This window comes from Chanodichthys erythropterus, chromosome 15, assembly GCF_024489055.1.
Source record: "Chanodichthys erythropterus isolate Z2021 chromosome 15, ASM2448905v1, whole genome shotgun sequence".
In the NCBI taxonomy this organism is placed as follows: domain Eukaryota; kingdom Metazoa; phylum Chordata; class Actinopteri; order Cypriniformes; family Xenocyprididae; genus Chanodichthys; species Chanodichthys erythropterus.
Genome location: NC_090235.1, coordinates 32,190,251 through 32,212,871, shown reverse-complemented (window position 1 = coordinate 32,212,871; position 22,621 = coordinate 32,190,251). Strand labels below are relative to the sequence as shown.

Here is a 22,621-nt window from a genome sequence, read left to right as displayed (position 1 = left end):
GATCTTTTAGCGATTAATCTCAAAGCTGTAATGTGTTTCACAAAAGTTAAGCAGCACAACTATTTTTAACATTAATAATAAAAAAGTTTTTTTGATCAGCAAATCATCAGCATATTAAAATTGTGTCTGAAGGATCATGATTGGAGCAATGGCTGCTGAAATTTCAGCTTTAAATACAGGGATAAGTTACATTTTAAAATATATTCAATTAGCAAATATTGTAGTAATATTTCACAGTATTACATGTTTTACTGTATTTTTGACTATTTTAAAAGACTTCTTTCTTTAAAATCACAGGGGCTGCTTTTTTGCTTTATATTTGCAGTGCTTTTGCAATTATGAAACAATTGTTTTATAATCACAAAACATAATCATGTCTAATAGCAAACATATTTCACCTAGAAGTTCATAAAGCAATTTATTTAGCTGATGCAAATTGGTTTATCTGAAACATTCTTTTGTTGACATCCCATTCCCAAAGAAAAACTACATCTAATGTTATTGTACATTCATACCTTGTGAGATCTTGTTTTATTTATGCATTGAGACAATAGTTGGGCTGAAGGCTGGAAGATGTCAAAAAAATAATAAAATAAAATACACTACATGAGCTAGGCCTACATGTATTCTTAAATTACACAGTACAATGGAATAGCTATTAAAAATATATTAAATCCTGAGAAATGATACATTTTAAATGTAGCAAATTAAATGTTCCTATACAATTTCGTTTGAGAGTGTTAAATCACTCCATATGTGAGCCACAGCTTCTTATAAAAGGCACATTCTCTCATACACACGACAACCATCACATCACAACCCAAGAATCCCGTTTGTTACACGCTTCCCAGCCGTGCCATGCTCACACGTGCCTATTGAAGCCAGAGTTAGAGATTATGAACCGTTTTGCATGCTTTGCATTGTCAGCATTGCATCAGACACAATATTCCTAGAAGAACGTGAGATGAGTGTTTGTTGGGAGGGAAACTTTAGTTGCGGCGCATGACAGTCTACACAAAGATGAATGGACCCTTGTGGCGGGACTGTGGGATCTCTGGGATTCTCAGGCTCGTTGGATCCGCTGTATCTGGCTTTAATGAAGGAGGCTCTGTTCTTCCTGTAGCTCTCTGTTCATTTCATTATTGTTTTGATGTCAGCCTACAGAGAGGAAACAATCATAGTCAGTCATATTGAAGCCATGATATCTGTGCACATCATTTTTTTTAATTCATATGCCCTCAATCTTTAATCAGAATAACTTCCCGTCCCTCTGACCCAAATGGCATTTCTTCTCCGATGACGTGTTTACAGGCACGAGGGCGGGACAACCTGTCACTCACATGACATCACAGCAATAGTGGCATCAAAACCTGGAAGACTTATTCACCAATGGTTTCCTTGAGATTTTCCTATGGGGGTTTTTCAATTTATGAGTAAAATAAGGTCTGTGGTAAACATAACTTTATGTTTTTTGGCGTCACAGCATTTGTTTCCAGGCAGACCGTTATAGAATGCGACACGCGCATCTCCCGGACATCCTGTAGAATTCAACCAACCAGATGACGACTTTGAAAGTCCTGAAGTGTTTCCGGTTAAGTGTGCCATATGCATCAGACGTTCAGCCAACGGTCCGTAGGCGTGACGTCTGAGGATGAGACTAGTGCAAATATGTGTATAAACTATTAGGCTAATCACTTATCTGTATGCTATGCTAGTAAATAAGCTAACTATTACAGACATAAATGGTCATTATAACGTATTTGAAACAGCATTTATCATAACTGTAATTGTAATCAGGCACTAAAGAGTACCTATTAAAGGGTTAGTTCACCCAAAAATGAAAATAATGTCATTTATGACTCACCTTCATGTCCTTCTACACCTGTAAGGCCTTCGTTCATCTTCGGAACACAAATTAAGATATTTTGATTCATGCGAGTTTAGTAGTTCTACCTTAATATTATAAAGCGACGAGAATACTTTTTGTGTGCCAAAAAAAACAAAATAACGACTTTTCAACAATAGAGTGATGGGCTGATTTCAAAACACTGCTTCGGAGCTTTATGAATCGAATCAGTGACTCGGAGCGGTTTTAAAATGTTTTAAAATTGGCCCATCACTATATTGTTGAGAAGTTTATTTCTTTTTGGCACACAAAAAGTATTCTTGTCGCTTTGTAATATTAAGATAGAACCACTGAACGCACATGAATTGTTTCAAATATGTTTTTAGTACCTTTATGGATCTTGAGAGAGGAAATGTCATTGCTGTGAATGCAGGCCTCACTGAGCCATTGGATTTAATCAAAAAAAATCTTAATTTGTGTTCCGAAGATGAATGAAGTTCTTACGGATTAATGACATTATTTTCATTTTTAGGTGAACTAACCCTTTAAAAGCAATTTGAACCAATGAGATCGCTTGGGGTCATAAAGGAGACCCAATTTCGGAGGGGGATCCAATTTGTCACTACACCGGTTTACTCTGATATACGTCACAATAAGGAAGATAAGACTATCACAACTTCCATTTCATGCTGACTTTAAATGCTCGATTTGGTGCGTATGCTGAACCTCGAAAGACAAGAATTAATCTTAATACACAAAATGGTGAAAGTTTTTTCTAATCATTTATAATAAAGGCACATTCACATCAAGAATAGTAACAGAGTCCACGCCAACACACGATAATGTTCTGTTTATTATGAGCGAGTGCTGCAGTTTTGTCGTCTGTCAACCTTTAAAGTCGGGTGGATTCTGACTGGTTGTCAGTTTTTGTTGTTTATCATCTGGATAACAATGTTCTGAAAGTGATTACAGTGTTAGCATTGATCTGTCATTATTGTTATAGTTATAGCGCCAACTTCGCCATTCTTAATAAGAACGATTATTCAAACTTTATTTTTTTATTATTTCGTATACAAAACTCGCCACCATTTTTTTTAATAAACCTGTATAAAATGAGCATAGATCTATACGTCGAACAACAAGTTGCCAAAAAAGGAACAGGAAAACTAATGAAAATAAAATTGTACTGGGGTAAATTACAATTTACAATAAATCAAATAAAAAAGTGCCTCATGTGTCTTTCTTCATTTTTGGTTTCTAAAGTAATTTAAAAGTAGATCCACATTGTTCATATTGTTTTGTTTATTAACTGTTCAATATATGGCTTAGCTTTTGTCTATTTTCTCATATGAATATATGATACTTTACAAGTCAAATAAACATGCACTGTTGTCATGTACAAAAAACAAACAAACAAAAAAAAAGTCAAAACAATGGCACCGGCATATTTTAAGATAAAACAGCTCAAACATGCATTTTAATCTGGGACTAGGCTTAAGCCTTGTCTGTGAGACAGGGGGATAAAGTATTTGTTTGTTATATAAAAGATGACTAAAACACAACTGAGCATGTTACATTTATCTTCTTAAATTCACTGCCACCATGATGATATGCGGGTGGATGTCAGTTTCAAAAACCTGATCAATTGGAGGTACCATTCTGTTGCATAAAAATGTGGGACAAGTTACGGGCCAAAGTTCAGTACTTGGTCTGGGAATTGTTCAGTTATGAGCAATAGTAATAATGACCCTTGCCTTGCCTCAGTAAACACCACTAATCAGCTAAACCTAAAGTTCACTGAGGTAAGATGGCTGATTATAGAGGCTGTTGGGTAAATAGTAGGTGTTTTTATTACATTGCTGATTGGTCAGTTGCTGCATTCTGTTATCAGATATTTTTATAAACTTAATATAAACAATTCTGGTTCCAGTATGCATTAGTGGTGGGGATTTTTTTCTGACTCTTTTTGCTTGTTTACACAGTTACGCCAGCGAGTCAGTGAATTATTCTGTCAACCGATTGGCACTACTGTGTGAATTATTTTCGTTGACCAAACAAGAATAGACAAAATGGAACCGTGTCTAACATGTACGTTACATTAAATTACTGTCGTGATATTGCTTAAAAATAAATGTGTAGGCTAAAATTGTAATAACTGTTGCACTAACCAGACTAGACACAGCAACAAGCAACAGTGGATTCTTTTTTTTTGGAATCGTTTCTATTTCTGTGAGGTCGTGGCTGACAGCCAAAGACTATAGAATAACACAAGACATGTCACTCGTTTGTTTTGAATGGGAGAAAGTGTAACGCGCAATATGGCGGAATAAGTCCCGCCTTCAAAATAATCGAGCCAATCGCCGACCGGTAAAGTCATCCCGTCACTGCAGCGGCCGTTAGAAGCACTGGTTTCAGACGCGCGCCTCCGAAATGAGGCACAAGAGACGCGCATTTAGATCTGCGCATACGCATTAGCTTGATCCAGCCTAAAAAAATATTTTTTTTGTCATGATTCGAGCATTTAGGGGGGAAAAAATATGAGACGGTTGTTGTCAGAATTCATTGGTGATTTGAAATATGAAATTTAATCGTAAAGTTGGCGAACAGTTTTGGAGAATTTGATGTTTCAAAGAGACTGCATGATGCCCAGGATGCCCGAGAGGCGTTTCAAAGATCGCCGCCGAGTGAAATTACTTGTCTTAAAGGGACTTTGTGACAGCTCAATGATTATCTCAGGTACGTAGCCTATATGTTTTGTACAATACTAAAATTTTTTTAGTTCAAATATCATATTTTCTTCAGTTAATAGCCATAATATCTTGAAAATAAATTAAAAGGCAACGTTCAAACTTTAACTTTGTGTAAACAAAGGGTGTTCCATGACAAAGATTGTATCAATCACTGAGTATATATTTTGAATTATGTCATAAAAAAAATTAAAAATGATTTGATTAGCTACTTGCTGTTGCCAGTGCAACAGGGCTTGCAGAGAGATCCCTTCACGCGCTCTTCTTATAACGTTAGGCTTTGATGCGAGATTGAGATTAAAGGAATAGTTCACCCAAAAATGAAAATTCACCCAAAAATGAAAACTGACATCACCAAGCGAATGCTGAACGCAGTTGGACATAGTGGTGTTTTAGACGTAAAAAATGATATAAATACTGTTCGGTTTCTCGCACAAACCGATTGTTTCGTGTCTTACGACATAAATGTGCAGTCACGAGCCGCAGGGTTTAATTTGGATTCGTCTGTGCATGTTTATTGACTCTTATAAATTGTGTGACCATTCACTCCCATTATTTGACTGACAGACATCAACGGTTGGAGTTAAAAATCATCATTTGTGTTCTACTGAAGAAACAAAGTCACCTACATCTTGGATGCCCTGGGGGTAAGCAGATAAACATCAATTTTTTATTTTCGGGTGAACTATCCCTTTAATTTTGTCGCGTCTTGTAGCTTGTCGCACCTTGTCCTTGTTGTGGAAAAAAGTAATCTCTTCCTTACAAATGAAGCTCAAGAGGCAGAGTTCCAGAACTCAAATTAAGACTTAATTGTACAAAGCAACAAAGCCGAGATGCCTGCAGGACATCTGAGTTTGTCTCTGGCCAAATTTCTTGTAGGCTACCCTTTTCTTATCTGTTATTTCGCAATAACCATGTGACTTAATTCTCTGTTAAGATTCATCCTCAGTTTCACACAATTGGGTCTTTCTTTTCTCACCCGTTTCTCTAATAGTGGCCTCATCCTCTCTACATTTTATGTCCTAATAAGGAAGTAAAGACCACTAGCTAGAGAATACCCATTGAATATGTCTGAAACCCTTATATATGCACTATTTGAAGGGACAGTTATTTGTAGTAGCGTTAGAAACAGTGAACATAATCGAGTCCACTCATTCAGTCAGTGTTGTTGAGGCGGACCGTGTGTATGGCTGCACAAGGCTGGCCACAGAATGGAATTCCCCTGACTAGCATGGAATTTTCTCACTCAAAACACTGACTGTTGCTTCTGATTGCTTTTAAGCTGCCCATGCCCATTTCACTGCAACAGTAGCATATATTGGCAAAAGAGATTTGGTAAGTGATCCAGTGCAAAGGTTTCTGTGTTTTTGCAGCGGTGAGCAATATAGCCAAAAATGCAATGGCCAATCAGAGGTGTTTAAGTTAGAACTGAACAAAAACCCCAGCGTTTTGAGCAGTGAGTAGATTCTGAGTTCTGCACGCTCACAAATCCTCTCATTATAACAAAGTGTAGACAAGTAAATAAGAAATTCATTTTGAACTCAGCTTCATTGATTATAACGGAAGTTCAATGACAACTTTTCATTGGTTATAATTGGAGTGTGCTTTCTGCCATGCCAAATCCTGCATACAGTATGCTTGCATTTCTTTTAAAATTAACAGTGGTTTGTGACATAGCCACTGACAAATAACTTATCAGGAGCGTTTATGCTGGGATATGTAAGTTGTGCGGTGACATGTAACTTGAATCTAAAACGCTGTATTATGCATGCCAGGCCAGTAGCTGGCAAGGTCACTTTGTAAAGAAAAACTACACGCCTATAGACTGAAAACGTAATACACATGCGCATGATGCCACAAATTAGCATTTTTGTAGTTTACATGGAGACAATAACGGTATTGTTTTCAAATCCCGTTTTCAAACGTTTGTGTTTTCAGGCCCCCAAAACGCTGTTGTCGTGTAAATGAATGGCCCCTTAGATGTCTCCCTAATCAAACACAGCTGATTCAAATCTTTAGCTCGTTAGTAAAGAATCCAAGACTTCAGATGGGTGTGAGGAGGCATCTAAATTGTGCAGTGTTGGGTGTACTCCAGGACCAGGGTTGGGAACCACTGCCATAATGTACCTCAAAAAGGAGTCCAAGTGATGCCCACTTAATGGCTAGCTGATGCACTGTGAGTGTCATGCAGAATGAATTTCTGCATTTTGTCAGAAGAAGCCATATGCAACACTTTAAGTGCACTCAGTGTCTGAAATTGCTCACTGGTTTTAATTTGCTCATTCAGTGTATATTGTATATTCAGACTATATTAGTGGAGTAATGCTGTGAATAGTGAATGAGGGTATATAGTGGTGCAGGGATGACATATTTTTGTAGGCCAAAACTCATAAACGAGTCACATTTTAGCATTTCCAGTTCCATCCTCTTAAAGTCAATGGGTTTTCTAAATGTTTTTTGGATAATTGCCTGAAAAAAGGTCTGTTTTTAAACTCCCCATGTAGTCAATGATTTTATGCCTTAAAACTCAATTTTTGATAACTAAAATTACATATTTAAATGTTTTTACCTGTGAAAAAAATTCTCAATGAATTAAAAAAGCTTGAATGTAACCATACACCTTTGCCTCATTTAATATACATGGATGTATGAATATTAGCCCCGCCTCCACTCACTCGCACAAGCTCAGACCGGGTGTGTCTCATACGTTCTGAAAAGTGAAGCCACGGGCTCTTTGATCGCCCCCTGGAGGCTGGATGCAGTACAGGTCATAAACCCTGCCCTCTCAATGCAGTCGAATGAGACTTCAGTGAAAACTTAAAAATAAATTCTGCTTCAAATAAAACTTTCTGAAAGATGGTTTTGGTCATTTAAGGGAGTTGTTATCACACAGATATATATTCAATTGTTCGTTTTTGTGATGATTTAGATTTTAGCTAGCAATTTGATGCTATAAAAACGGGGCATGTCGTCATGATTCGAACTTGATTGACAGCTTGTCTGAGGACTGTCGGAGCTTCGAGGGGAGATTGAAGATGTATTAACTAACTGTTAATTTTCGATTTCTTTGTCATTAACACCAACAAAATGAGTTGTTCAGCAGTAAACTGTACTAACCGACCTACAGGATCTGACGGATCACTGAACCTTTTTCTGTAACATTAAATATGGGTGTTATAAGCTAATTAATAAATGTTATTAGTTAAGATAACACACCTAATGTTAACAATGTCGGGAAAAAGCAGGTGATCGACTTATTATTTTTATGGGTATAAAATAATAATTAGCAGGACAAAACTAATGATAGCTTACTCTAATTACAGCAATCGATCTCCTGTAACATTAGTTGAACTTGATTTAAAATGGCAGGACCGTTTCTGACGATTTAGAGTTGTTTCTAGTGGCATATTATATTGATTTTATCTACTGAATTTGCTGTTTTAAAAGTATTATTGCTCTAGAAATAGAATAGCCTATTATTTTATAGGTAGAATTTTAAATTGTATATAATTTTTATAGTCTATTTAAAATACATGAATGATGACGCAGTCGTCTGGGCGGAAGTTTGATATCGCGACTCCGCCTCCGGCTCCACTGACGGTTCCTTCTGCGCATGCCCAGGCTCCAAACTTTTTTTTTTTGACGTATTGCGTAACATGTCAGCGCCCATTCGGTCGGCCATTTTGGCTTCAGTTCATTACAATGGAAGGAAGCGACGTCGCGTCGTCCATCTTTTTTTACAGTCTATGGCTCAGACGAGATCCACTCGGTCAACTTACTGAGGTAAACACTGCATAATGGTATTGCTTTTTACAACGTGCGTAGGACGCATAATGGAAATTAATATGATTAGCGTTTTGCTTGACTACGTTATCAAACAACTAATAACGTGTTGCTAATGTTACACAAACCATGTTCCCGTTCGCCACCTCAGAGTCAGGCAGCTGCCTTCTAACAATCAGTATCCTTAAGCCGAGTTCAGACTGCACAATTTTAGCCCCGATTTTGGCTCGCCGACAGGTTTTGAGAAGTCGCCGACAAATGCACGAAATCACAGGCAAATCGGTGCTTGTTCTCACGAGTGACAATCACGCAGTGTGAATGAGCAAAGACGCGATTTTAGAGAATCACAGACGAGTCGCCGACGCCCGTGAGATATTTGGCATGCTAAATATCTGGACCTGTCGGCAATTCAAAATCATGCTGTGTGAAAGTGTTCTGACTGAAAACTACATCGGCGATGACCGACAGCCAATGAGAGAGCAGGATACAGAGCAGTGGGGAGTTCGGGCAGGAGTTATAGACCACTCTCGTTGCAGAACAAACAATCCTTGTTCCTTGCTTCTCCCCAACCATTTCCTCCTCCATATTCTTCTTTTCTTTTTCTTGTTTTCGCTGAAAATCAGCACACAGGCAATTCGTATATTGCAAGCTTCTTGCGGGCTACCATTTTTAATAATAATGCCACGTGAGAACCCCGTTCTTGCACACATGATATCGCGTTGTTTCCTTGTCACATCTCGCGTGTGTTTGGTTGTGAAACGTAGTGTGCCAGACAGAGTTGTTGGCGATTCTTCCTATTGTAAAGTCATGCAGTGCGAAACCTTCTGTCGCCGATCCATCATGCAGTGTGAACACAGCAGCGACTGAATGCTGGCCAAGATAGTCATGCAGTGTGAAAAGAACAGTGACCCGACTACTTTGAAAATCGTGCAGTCTGAACTCTGCTTTTGAAACACTTTCAACAAGTCAGTGGAGATTGATAAAGGCATATAGTTAATCATAACATCGTAATATGCATCATACACCTGCCCTACTGTTAAATCTACCCGATTTTTCATATCAACAGAAAAATATACCGTGATAACCTTCTTTTTAGACTCCCTTGCACGGTCAGTTAATGATATGCTAAAGCCCGCCAGCATGTTGACGTGATTGGTTACAAAGTTTGTGACATCAGAAATAATAGCGATTTAAAACCACGGGTTTGAGACTTTAGCTGCGTCCAAAATCACGTACTGTTGAGTAGGTACTACATTTGAATTTTAATTTACTTCACGACCATTGAAAAAGAACGTTCTAGTACGAATGCGTGTATGAATGATTTCGGACGTACTACATCCGCCATGTTGTTGTCACATAACCTACATGCGTCAGTTACGACCCTTCAACTCCATTCACAAATCCTCTCCAGTGGCCTCATAGGATAGTAAAGTGTGCATCATATGCGCACTTCAGAATCTCGACGGAAGTAGTAAGTCATCCGGTTACTTTTCACCTACTGTTTTTCGAATACTATGAATTCGGACATACTACTCTGTTTGCATACTGTTTTTCGCGTATTATTTAGTAGAGGAGTATTTGATTTTGGACGCAGCTTGTCTTTGGTTTACTGCAGTTTTAAAGAGAAAATACTCATCAATGATGTTGACTTATGAATTTGCACATGGCTTGTCTTAAAGCATGTTTAAAACAGCAGGTAGATATATGAACAACATTAAAAACTTGATTTTCACCTCAGGAGGACTTTAACACAAGTTCAAGATATACAACATAAAATACATCAGTAAAACTGCCTTGCGCTTTTTTTTAAAGTTTTTTTTTTAAGGCATTTGCTAACAAGTGTCTAAATGGGACTATAAAACTTAGTCTTCTTACTAGTCTGTAAGTCTACTTAAATCTACTTACTAGTCTGCTTTCACTGTCCCTTTGTGTTAAAGGGTTAGTTCACCCAAAAATGAATAATGTCATTTATTACTCACCCTCATGCCGTACCACACCTGTAAGACCTTCGTTAAACTTCGGAACACAAATTAAGATATTTTTGTTGAAATCCGATGGCTCAGTGAGGCCTTCATAGCCAGCAATGACATTTCCTCTCTCAAGATCCATAAAGGTAGTAAAAACATATTTAAGTCAGTTCATGTGAGTACAGTGGTTCAATATTAATATTATAAAGCGATGAGAATATTTTTGGTGCGGCAAAAAAACAAAATAACGACTTATTTAGTGATGGCCGATTTCAAAACACTGCTTCAGGAAGCATCAGAGCACAATGAATCAGTGTATCGAATCATGATTCGGATTGTGTGTCAAACCGCCAAACTGCTGAAATCACGTGACTTTGGCGCTCCGAACAGCAGATTCGACACACAGATTCATAATGCTCCGATGCTTTCTAAAGCAGTGTTTTGAAATCGTCCATCACTATATAAGTCGTTATTTTGTTTTTTTGCCGCACTAAAAATATTCTCATCACTTTATAATATTAATATTGAAGCACTGTACTCACATGAACTGATTTAAATATGTTTTTAGTACCTTTATGGATCTTGAGAGAGGAAATGTCATTGCTGGCTATGAAGGCCTCACTGAGTCATCGGATTTCAACTAAAATATCTTAATTTGTGTTCCGAAGTTTAACGAAGGTCTTACGGGTGTGGAACGGCATGAGGGTAAGTAATAAATGACATTATTTTCATTTTTGGGTGAACTAAACCTTTAATAACCGCGCCCTTGCAAACTATTCTAACTCAAACTCTCAGGGAAAATGTTTTTAAATAAAGACTGAAACAGTTGTTGCAAGCCTAATGGTGTCGTTGTTGTCATGTGACCATGGTGTAGTTAGTATATGAGGTGTGTTCATGCCATGTCATAATTACCATAATGATTCTGAACTGTAAAACGCCTTCACATGCTTCTAGAACTTGTATATGCTTGTAAACTCGTAAATTTCTGAGCGCTACGTGGCCGCTGTAGATTTAAGGTGTGTTCGATTTGAAGCATTTCTGTGCAGTGTGGTATCAAGGTAACATGAGAGCATTTCAAAAGCATACAGAGCTTTATTGTACGCTAATTCGACATGGAGTGAACACAGCAATAGTCTGGATTTAGCTTTTTACTTCTAGCAGTTGTATTTAGGCTTCACAATTCATGAATGTGTTCATTTCTGAAGATTATCATAATGAACAAAACGTTTAAGAATCAAACTTTTGTTGGTCACAGAGCTTTTTTCATTTCTATAATAATCCAAAGGCCAATGTAAAAATCATGTTAGGTTTGGTCAAGGAAGCAATGGTGCAGCAAACTTCCTGGTTTGCATATAATAAGTCATAACTGCAGCATTCTATAATGATTTTGGATACAATCAGACAAATTCTTCATCACTGCAATATTATCGCATAGCAAATAGTTAGGAAACAGTGTTGTACCAAGGAACTAATTTCCTACATAGTCTGTGTTAGATTCGTGTCTTCAGGTTCTTTGGCTAGTGAGAGTTTACCTTGGGCATTAGCCACTAGACTTTCTCTTAGCAGATTAGTCACCAGCTCCAGCTCCTGCTCGGCCTCCTGCACGTTTGGATCCAACTGCAGTACTTCCTGTAAATCAGTGCTGGCTGACAGGTAGTCCTGTGAGAAAACATACAGACAGAGCATGTTAACTCTGCCTGACTGCACTGAATTCAACAGTAGTGCTGCTAGTCAGTTTTATCTCTACTGCACACTTGATATGAATACAAAATCAATATTTACAATGTTTAAATGGATTAACCACTTGTAAAATGCACATAAATAAAGGAGAGATAATCTCTTTTGACCATTAATGGCATAATGACAAAATATGAACCTTCAAGCCTTTGTGTGCCAGTGCCCGTCTGTAAAATGCTTTCTTATTGTTTGGCTCGATCTGGAGTGCAGAATCACAGTCCTGTTTGGCTTCTGCGAAACAATCCAGCTTGAGATAGCACAGAGCTCTGGAAAACACAACAGACATTTCTCATTCAGCAATGCGGCCTGACTCTCCTTGGGTGTTTTATGCTCGAGTTGTCAGAGCTGATTGCTGACTGAATAGCTTCGTATGAGCAGCTCCAGTCTCAGCACTTTCTAGAAGGCTCGATCAAATGAGAGACAGGACAACATGTACAGCTATTCAAGATTCATTGCTACTTTGTAAGTATTTAGTGTGAACTGCAAAGCACCAAACTGCAGCTGTAAACACTAGCATGTGACTTACTTCTTACTGCGCAGTGTATACGAACGCATGTCAACAGTATGCATTATATAACATTTCAAACATTCATATGCTACTGTTTTCACCAGTGTTATTTTATGTTATTTATATACTATTATAGATTCTTTTATATTTTTAATTACATTTTATTTGTATAGTTTGTTATTATTACATATATTTAATTTGTTGTCATTTTATGTGCTTTTGTAATTTTTTTGTCAACATTTTTTATGTTTTCTATTAAATATCTATTTTAGATTTAAAATCAGCAATAAATCACCATGAAATTGACAATTCTTTTTTTATGGAATATTGTCTTTTTTTAAATAAATGATCTATCCATGAGCATCATTAAAAAAAAACAAAAAAAAAAACTTGTGCCTTCATAATCTTTAATCACAATAACTTCCCCTCGCTCACGATTTGTTAACTGGTATGAGGGCAGGGCAACTTGTCAATCACATGAGATCACACACAATGATCCAATCAATTTCTGAAGGACAAAATCAAGTCCTGCCCTACATTTTTTTTGTTGTTGTTCAAGAAGCCGTGTCACTCATATATATGTCACAAGACTATCTTAACTTCCGTTTCATGCCGACTTGAATAATTTAAGTACTTCAACTTATTTTATTTCAGTTAGTTGTCAAGGCAACATTTCCCATTTTTTTCATTAAGTTTTTCTTCTGATATTTATTTCAGCTTCAGTTCATTTAATGAAAATGTATTGAATTTTAGGCACTGTCCACACGAACACAGGTATTTTCAAAACCGCAGCCTTTTCTGTGCGGTTTGGCCATTTGTCCACATGCAGTATCCGGTCACTGAAACCAAACTTTTTTGAAAACTCCTGCAAGGGTGAATATTTTTAGAAACTCTGGTTGCAGTGTTGTCATGTTGATGGTGAAACCGGAGATTTTGGCTTGTGACATCGGAACCAGAACCGGTAATAACCTTTTTTCAAGGCTTCTGATTGGCCAACATGGTTTTACGATTAGGGTTATATCGCCACCTGTTGGTTTGGCATGCCCTTGACAGTGTTTTTGCATTTTCATGTGGATGCAGTTTTTTTTAAAAAGTAGGAGGAAAAACTAATTTTATAAAAATACCCATGTACGTGTGGACTAGGCCTTAGTTATAACAATAACATCACAATGTCACATGACCTAAGTTTATTCTTTCAAATTAAACATTTATTTTGCAGTTTTTTGATAATTAGTCACACCGGATCATTCATAAACACACACTGACTGGATATTTGTCAAGTGCAAGGTTGAGTCATGCACATTGTATTGTGGGATACAATATTCTGCACAATGTGCTGTGTTATATACTTACCATTAAGTAAGTAAGTAGTTAGTAATTTGACTTTTCCATGCATACTGAAGATGTGCATACTGCACACAGTACAACATACATACTGCTGAAACAGTATGTGTAATATGGTGTGCTATTCTGAACACAGCCTGTTTTGGCTAATAAAAACAGTTGTAAAGCGTGTTTTCACCTGATCAATTGGACACGTTTACCTGTTGGTGTAGATGGCAGATTCGTTGGGTTTGATGGCCAGACACTCGCTGTATTTCTCCACAGCACTTTGAAACTGGCTGTTCTTCACCAGTTCATTTCCTTCTTGCTTCAGCAATGTGAATCGAGCCTCTGCTTTTCTGGCTGTGGAAAAAGTCAATACAGTAGAATTAAACTTCAAACTTCCATCCCAAGACAGAGAGCCATTGTCTTATAAAAAAAATAAGACAACGGCTCTCTGTCTTGGGATGGAAGTTTTGTCCCTCTTCATTAAATTATAATTTTCTGCTCTAAAAAAGCAGATGTAATGAAATTCTTTTTTTGAAATTTTCATGACTTTTAAGCACATTTCCCAGTCAAATTCTCATTATCGTAATGCAACAACAACATTTTTACAACAAATCAAAGATCAAAATTATTGTATTACAGTAGTGAGAATTGACATGAAAATGTTTAAAATCTTAAGGGTCATACAAACAGGCTTAATTTTTCTTTATTCAAAATGTAATTTCCAGGGTTATTTTAGTATTATTTATATACTATTACAGTATTAATTTATATTTTGAACTAGCTTTTATTTGTATATTTTTGTTTTAATTTTAAAGTTTAAAGTTGCCATTGCAACATTTCTAATATATATATTTTATTTTAGCTTTATTTCAGTTACAAACATAATTTTTAATAGCTTTAGTTTTAGTAATAACAACACTGGTAATTTTTCTTTTTGATATTAGGGTGAAATGAGACTTGGACATGTTATCGTACGAGTTACACAAACGAGGCGCACTACACTACACAGACTTGTGGCAGAATGTTTGCAGTAGTTCTTCTCATTTCCAATAAAGGCAGCAAATGCTTTTGGAATAACATACTTCCATTATTATGACATCATCTGGCTCAAAGGACAACAGAGCAAAGGTTGTCCCATTGTTAATGTGATCAGACGCTGATGTGTGGCTGTGTGATCATGTGTGTTTTCCTTTCTCAGCTCAGAATGAAACCGGAGCCGTCTGGTTCCATTACGATGAAAGCTGACTTTGTTACACCTTTACATAATTGATTGCCATCAAGCGTGGTACATCCATGCTGACAAATGCTGTTAGATACAGCGTGTGACTAAAACGGTTTGCATAATTATTGTAAACATGGAAACAGCAAAAATGTGGGCCTAAACGTTACACGCTATGCTAAACCTAATAAGGCTTTCCAACAAATGTCTATTATAAGGTGTTCAGTGTAATTTTTTCAGCATCATACTGTATTATTTATCAGCGCTGGCCTGCATTTGCAGTTCTTTAGTGTTCCAGCATGGATTTTTGTTTTGTAATGCATTATGTTTAATGCATCCGTCTTTCAAAACCTCAGTATGAATATCATAGCTGGTCCAGACTTGTTTATGCTGGTTAGCGTTTGAACCACTGTGAGTTATTAAAATCCTGCTGGTTACATGCTGTACTTTTTCCAATCAGTGTGTCTCATTCACTGATAATTGCGTGGATTATTCATATTTAGACCTACAGGAGAACTTCTCACGAAACTTTTCCGTCTATGCAAATGAACTTGTTTTTAACCTTATTGTAATGGTAATGAATTTGAATTTTTTTAAATGAACCACTGCAAACCCAAGGATAGTAATTTGCATAAAACACTCCCAAACACCTCCACACAAAGGTTTTTCTCTCAACCTGTCATCACTCTCAGCAAACATGTGCCGCTCTAAAGACATACTCTTGTCTAAAAGCATGTACAGCAAAATCCTCAAGTAATAGAGTGCAACATTTGGGTTCCGGAAGTAAAAACTCTCATTTTCTCCATAAAAAATTGATTTTGATTGCAAACTTATAACCCTTGAAAGACAGACCTACTGAGTGTTACTTAAGTTGTTAATCCATGGTATTTGCTTCGACTGAAGCAGTCAGCCTGCATTATTTCAGCTTATTTTTAAAATAATCATGTTTAACAGTGGAATTCCTGGTGAAAAACTACATTCCCCATGATGCTGTAAAGAAAATTACACCAATCAGAGAGTTCAAAAAAGCAACATGCTCCAAAATAGCTCTTTAGCTCCGCCCACTCCCATGAAGCACTTCAAATGATGTAATCAAGTCGATTTCCCTATCATAGATTTGTATATGTAGATGCCACATTCGACCGCTCCAGTAGACCTACACACCATCTTGGAATCAATGATGCCACAATATCTTCTGGTTCTAATTTTTTATTGTTGTGTTAGCTGACAGCTTTGTCTTGTTGTAGTGTGTTAGTTTAGCAAAATCATCTGCTTAAGTCTATTGCATATATAGATATTATAGCGGCCCATAGAAACAGCCGCTAATGAGCCGTCTATGTTTATATATCTATGCTTTATATATACTAAAAATGTATGCATATTTTGCAATAAACTTAAAATATATTGTTTTTATATGTATAATTAACATTTGTAAATGAGTAGTTTTATATTTCTCCATCGTTTTTTATTTTGTCAATTAATGCTGTTCGTAATGCTTCATGTGATTGTAGTTCTTTCCCTCACTAAAATCGTTTAGTACACAGTCTTTGTCTTTTTGTCAGATTTTCAAAACTTTTTTGCTTCAAAACAAAGTTTGTAGTGTTGTGATTCACCTCTTAGCTGATGGGCTTGGTTCATGGCTTATAACTTTTTAATGAACACTATTTAAAAAAAAAAAAAAAAAACCTCCAGGAACCAGTGCTGCTGAAAAAGGGGTGGCCACCGTTGCACTCTGTCTCAAAACCAGTTCAAACACAATAAACACTTTTTATACAGACCCAGATACAGGCCTCTCAATTCGCCAGCTACGCATATCTGCATATTTACACAGAGGAACCTTGCAGCTCGAGCTGTACTGCACCTTTTCTTACTCTTTTACTATATGATGTAATATATTTAAGATTAAATAACTATCATCCCCACTCACATACAGCCATCCAGAGTATGTCATTTTTGCGAACATGTGATTTAAGTTGTTCATAAAAACTGAAATTTAGAATAATAATTTTTAGTATTAAAGTTATTGATAAATCATTATTGAATCATGAATTGTGAAAACATTTGTATGCACGTTTCACTCATCAATGAGTGAAACCCACTCTTATCAGCCTTTGCAAATAAGATATATGTTCAAAAATGGGCCATATCAATTATGAAAGACAGTATTGTACCTAATTTCTTTATAGATTGTTAATTAAGCTGTTAACATCTTCGCTTTTGATAAACAATTTTAAACTATAATAGCTGTACTGTTTATACTTATTAGTTAGTTGTGCTTTCTAAAAGAGAAACATCACTATTACTATTGCTCATTCTTGAGTTACGATCTGGTGCAGGATCTGCTTTAACTCACCCTTCTCCTGTTCTGCTCTGGCTGCGCGGGCCTGCAGAACCTCTGCACTGGGTTCATCTTTACGGTGCTGCTGGGCAGAAAGCGGAACCATTGGAATCTCTGGAAGCTTCTCTCGCCAATCGGGACCGTCCTGTTCTATCAGCATTTTAGTGATTCTGAAAACATATCACACACGCAATCAGACATAACTGAAATTTTTACCTTTTCACCTCAAAAAAAAAAAAAAAAAAAAGATACTTATTTTCCTTATATTTAAATGTCCTTGAAATGAGATCTGAATAAAAATCTATCAATGGGATAAGAAGCATAAACATTAAAAATATATTTTGGTCTTAAAGGGGACCTATAATGTCCCTTTTACAAGATGTAATATAAGTCTCTAGTGTCCCCAGAATGTGTCTGAAGTTTCAGCTCAAAATACCCCACAGATCATTTATTATAGCTTGTCAAATTTGCCCCTATTTGGGTGTGAGCAAAAACACAGTGTTTTTGTGTGTGTTCCTTTAAATGCAAATGAGCTGCTGCTCCCGGCCTGCTTTCCAAAAGAGGGCGGAGCTTTAACAGCTCACGATTCCGTAGCTCAACAACAACAAAGCTGGAGAATCTCACGCAGACAAAATGACGATTGACAGTAAAGGTGTTCAGTCTTACATTGTTCAAACCGGAGTCAGGCGCTGATGAAGAGACTCAGGAAGAAGTTACAATTAATAGAATACATCTAGATGTTTCTGAATGGTTAGTGGATAAATTTATGTAGTTGTTGTGGAGTTGATTCAACTCATCGACTAGCATGTGCCGTAATGTTAATCTTTTGTGCAAATCCAGCGTTGAATTGACCCTTGTTTATGAAGCAGTCCGGCGTAAAATGACGGCATGGCAACAACACTCTAATACAACAACTCCTTCTCTTCTCTAAAACAGCCAAACATGGCCTCACCCCCTTTGTTGTGTGTTCTCGGGGGCAGGGTTTATCTAAATTGTAGGGTTAGTGATGCCCGGGAAGAAGCTTGTTGTAATCCCTACCAGCCGTTTGTTGTAGTCCTTAAACAGCGAATTCTTTAAAAGAAAATATCTCCCTTTGCATTGAACTTTGAGCGTCGTAACTTTGCAGATATTATTTATGCTCAAACAGCAACATTACACACTAACTAAAGTTAAAAAATTGAAATCATAATCAACCACCCCTTTAACATATTATGCAATTTGTCTTAAGTATGTTTTAAGGATGTTTAGATCTTTATTTTACAGCATAATGACAGTAATAAACTGCATTTTTAATCATTAAAATACTCAGAAAATGTATGTTTCCCTGTGGCCTATGAATTATACCTGTGCACACTGTCATGAGCCGACTGCACACTGATGTCTATCTGCAGTACTGTCTTATAATCCACATACGCCATCCTGTAACGCTCCAGAGATTCATACGCCATAGCTCGCCGGAGGAGGGGCTTCAGGGAGAAGGGGTGGAGCTCGAGGGACCTATAAATAAACAGGATGAAACACAGAGGATCAAGATCCTTCTCTTATCCTGTGCCCTACAGTGAACTCTCTAACTCTATATAGGAAGCCATTCATGAAGCTGCATGTGTCTGAGTGTTTTGAAATATTCCTGCTAAAATAACTTATAAGCTAAAACAATTATTGTCTTTTTTCTTTATCAATTTGAAACAGTGTATGTCTTGTGTTTTTCCCTTTGTGTTGTACTGTAGGATTATGAATCTAAACAAGATTGTATGGAAACTACAGTATGATTACAAGACTCATTGACAGAATGAAAATTATTTTATTATTTCCCTTTAACGAAGCAGAACATGGTAACAGACTGCCGAGGTTCTTTGTGCCGGTTAACCAGTCTGCTGGTAAAGCTCCTTACTGTGCAACTAACTGCGTTGGGTGTTAATCTTTCTGAGACAATCACACGCACTTGCAGTATTACCTCACACATAAATCCAAGCTAAACGCAGCATTGTGGCTTTGGTGAAAGTCTGGCCATTGACTGATTGGTCAGTGAACAGCGTGTGCATATAAATGTGCGGTTAACCTGGTGCAGTCCTGAATGCAGTCTGTGCTGTTTCCATCTTTGAGGTAGCATGCAGCTCTGTTGGAGTACAGAATACAAAGATCCTCTGGGCTGTCAATACCTGCAAATACAAGCACAGCACTGAAAATAGACTGAGAAAGCAGCTTTAGTTCTGCATGGATACATGTGGGAGGAAGGGTTCATAGTGCAGGAAGCCATTCATTTTGGAAAACATTTTGTTTAGTCATCTAATATCACGTTACAAACCCAACTAGTCATAGAAAAAACACTCAGGGGAAGCTGAGTTTAGAAAGACGGTACATCCCATCTTTCAAAAGGCCCATTACGTAACTTTAGTGGGCACACCCACAATGCAATGTGGCGGAAGTGAGCAGCAGTCTTGTGAAACACTTTCACTTCTAATATAAAAATGCAGCTCCTGTCCCTAAAATGCATGCGACGAACACCAGTTCAAAACCTTTTCCGTGGGAAATCTAGACAGCCGAGCCTCTCTATGAACTGGCATTGGATACCTCCCCCTGCATTACTCAGCGCTGCTGAACAGGATCTAGGTAATGTTTGCGCACTAGTCCATACTACAAAATGACTCATTAAAATGTGCTGGTTCATTTGAAAAATCTAAAACTTTAAAAAGTATAAAAATACACACTATAAACTGTCACCTGGCCAAAAATGGCATTTTGGTAACACCAACAATGCACAAATATATTATTTCACAATAAATACTTATGTACCATGCCAGATTCATTAAAATATGTTGGTTAATTGGAAAAACCCAGTATACTTAAAGTCAGTACACTATAAAAACAACAATGACCTTGCTAAAAACAATCACCTTACCAAAAAATACAATCTTGGTAACATCAAAACCCATTAAATATACTATTTTAACACATCATATATCATGTCAGAATACTTTTACCGTACCAGAATCTTTGAAATATGCTAATTAATTTGAAAAATCCAACACTTTTAAGTCAGTATACTATAAAAAGCATAAAAAATACATAATATAAAATGTCACCTTGCCACAAATGGCATTTTGGTGACGCCAGAAACGTTACATATTTTTTTTAACACACACACACACACACAAATTATTTTAAGATAAATACTTTTATCCCACCAGAATGTTTCAAATATTTTGGTTAATTAGAAATTAGAATCCAGTACTTTAACTTAGCATGCAATAAATGACAGTTTAGTAACACCAAAACCTGTTACATATATTATTTTAACAAGTATAATTTCAAGATAATTAAACACAAAATACTTTCATCTTTTAAAACCCAGTACTTTTAAGTTTGTATACCAGAATATCACCTTGCCAAAACAAACACCTTACCAAAATACACATATATAATCTTGGTAACACCAAAGGCTGTTATATCTACTGTTTTAAAACTTATGTCATGTATGATTCTAATAAAAAAACAAAACAGAATATTTGTACTCTACCAGCTTCTATACACCCATCGATGGCCTGTGTGTATTTCTCCAGCGCGTCCCCAAACTGTCCATTTTTGAACAACATATTGCCCTCATTTTTGAGCCTGGCCAGTGGAGGAGGAAGGGCCCCACACGGGGCGTCCAGATTACAGCTCTCCCCGGCAGTGCCACTGATCGCAGGACTAGAGCCCTGAGGCTCATCCTGGCTCTTGTCGGCTGGAAGGGAGCCATTCACTGCCGTGTTCTTCCCTTGGACTTCCTTTGAGTTGGCTGTGTTGTTTCCATGGCTCCTCCTGCGCCCCGGGGTCCCAGGTTGAGAGTGCGGGCCCCCTCCCTCTCCGTGACCGGGGGCCTTCTTCTGTGAATTCCCCATGGCTGCCCTCAGTCCCTACCAGAGTAAAGCGTCCTCTTGTCCTCACACACACACTCATACGCACTCTCCCTCTCTTCCTGTTCCCTGCGCAAACTGTACAGGCTAAGCCAGAAGTAGGAAGACACACCTCCTGCCGGGTGCACTGAGCTGTGACATCACCGAGGGGGAGGGGCTGCGCTCCTGCTGCAGAGTGGGGGTGGTTTCCTGTGAGACAGCAGCCAGGGGAGTTCAAAAGGCCCTGCTGGATTTCACCGGGCAGAAAATCAGCTGCAGAGACCTTCAGCCGACAGTTTGGGATCTGTGCTCTTGAAGACTTGGCTTCATTTCATGGCTCCCGAATGTTCTTATGATGCAATTTCCGTGCTTTATACTGTCATTCATAAGCTAATAAAGCTCATAGCTGTTTATTCTCACTGAAGAATTAAAATATCGATTTTGTGCTTACAAACAAGACATAAATAGCTTACTCCCTTAGACTTCAAGTGTATACTTGAATTATGATGCAAGATAGAGCCCAGTTTCAAGAATATTACACAACAATGACTAACAAATCACGTAGGAGAGAGCAAACATGTGAGCATAATCACATGCAAATCTATCGTTATCGTTTCCTCTTCTGTGCTTGATTTAAGTTTCTGTTTTATTTATTCTTATTTTATTTTTATTTGTTTATAGTCCCTTGTATTTGCACCCCGTTGGCATGTTTAACTTTGTCTTTGTGTATACCTGCTAGAACATGCCGTTTCTAATAAAGAATGAGTTCAAATACAAGACAAGTTATTCTGTTCAGCCATAAAAATGTTGATCACAGTAACACATTTTTTCCAACCACACTGAAAAAAAAGATTGGTATAGAAACAATTTTCCTAAAATAATTCCTAATAAATTTCAGTTATTGAATTAAACATGAAATTCTAAGGCAGAAACACATTCTTTTAAAACATACTCCAATAATCTGTTTTATTTACAACTCAAAAAACCATGAATCTTCATTTAGTTAAACTAACTATAGTAAAAGTTTCCCAGTCACATCAAGAGCATGTAAATAAAGTTTTAGAATTTCAAGACATTTAACTGTCCAAATGTTAATCAACTGAATTCATTTGTACAGATGGTCAGTTGTTTTTGTATCCACTGAAGCTCAAGATGCTCTTTTTTGAAATCATGCTGGATCACATGATCATCATGTTTTACACAAACTCTACTAAAAATAATACTACAATGACACAAAATACTATTACATTCTTTCATTCATATTTAATT

General features: G+C 37.1%; 1 protein-coding gene across 1 annotated transcript; it reads right to left on the bottom strand.

The window, feature by feature from the left end:
- Positions 1 to 125: 125 nt before the first annotated feature.
- On the bottom strand, positions 126 to 21,459 carry spag1a (sperm associated antigen 1a). The gene is made up of 8 exons (XM_067411253.1): positions 20,995 to 21,459; positions 19,537 to 19,636; positions 18,822 to 18,974; positions 17,493 to 17,647; positions 14,133 to 14,274; positions 12,220 to 12,346; positions 11,876 to 12,002; positions 126 to 1,158 (listed from the first exon to the last, which is right to left on the bottom strand). The coding sequence occupies exons 1-8, from the start codon at positions 21,356 to 21,358 to the stop codon at positions 1,154 to 1,156; spliced, it is 1,173 nt and encodes a 390-aa protein (XP_067267354.1). The 5' UTR covers positions 21,359 to 21,459; the 3' UTR covers positions 126 to 1,153.
- Positions 21,460 to 22,621: the final 1,162 nt, after the last annotated feature.

Excerpts from the sequence above, each read along its gene's own strand:
- spag1a (XM_067411253.1), bottom strand. The coding sequence starts at position 21,358 with ATGGGGAATTCACAGAAGAAGGCCCCCGGTCACGGAGAGGGAGGGGGC. Across the intron at positions 19,637-20,994 it reads CGATGGGTGTATAGAAGCTG|GTATTGACAGCCCAGAGGAT; the intron begins GTAGAGTACAAA and ends TTGTATTTGCAG. Across the intron at positions 12,003-12,219 it reads TGGCACACAAAGGCTTGAAG|GACTACCTGTCAGCCAGCAC; the intron begins GTTCATATTTTG and ends GTTTTCTCACAG.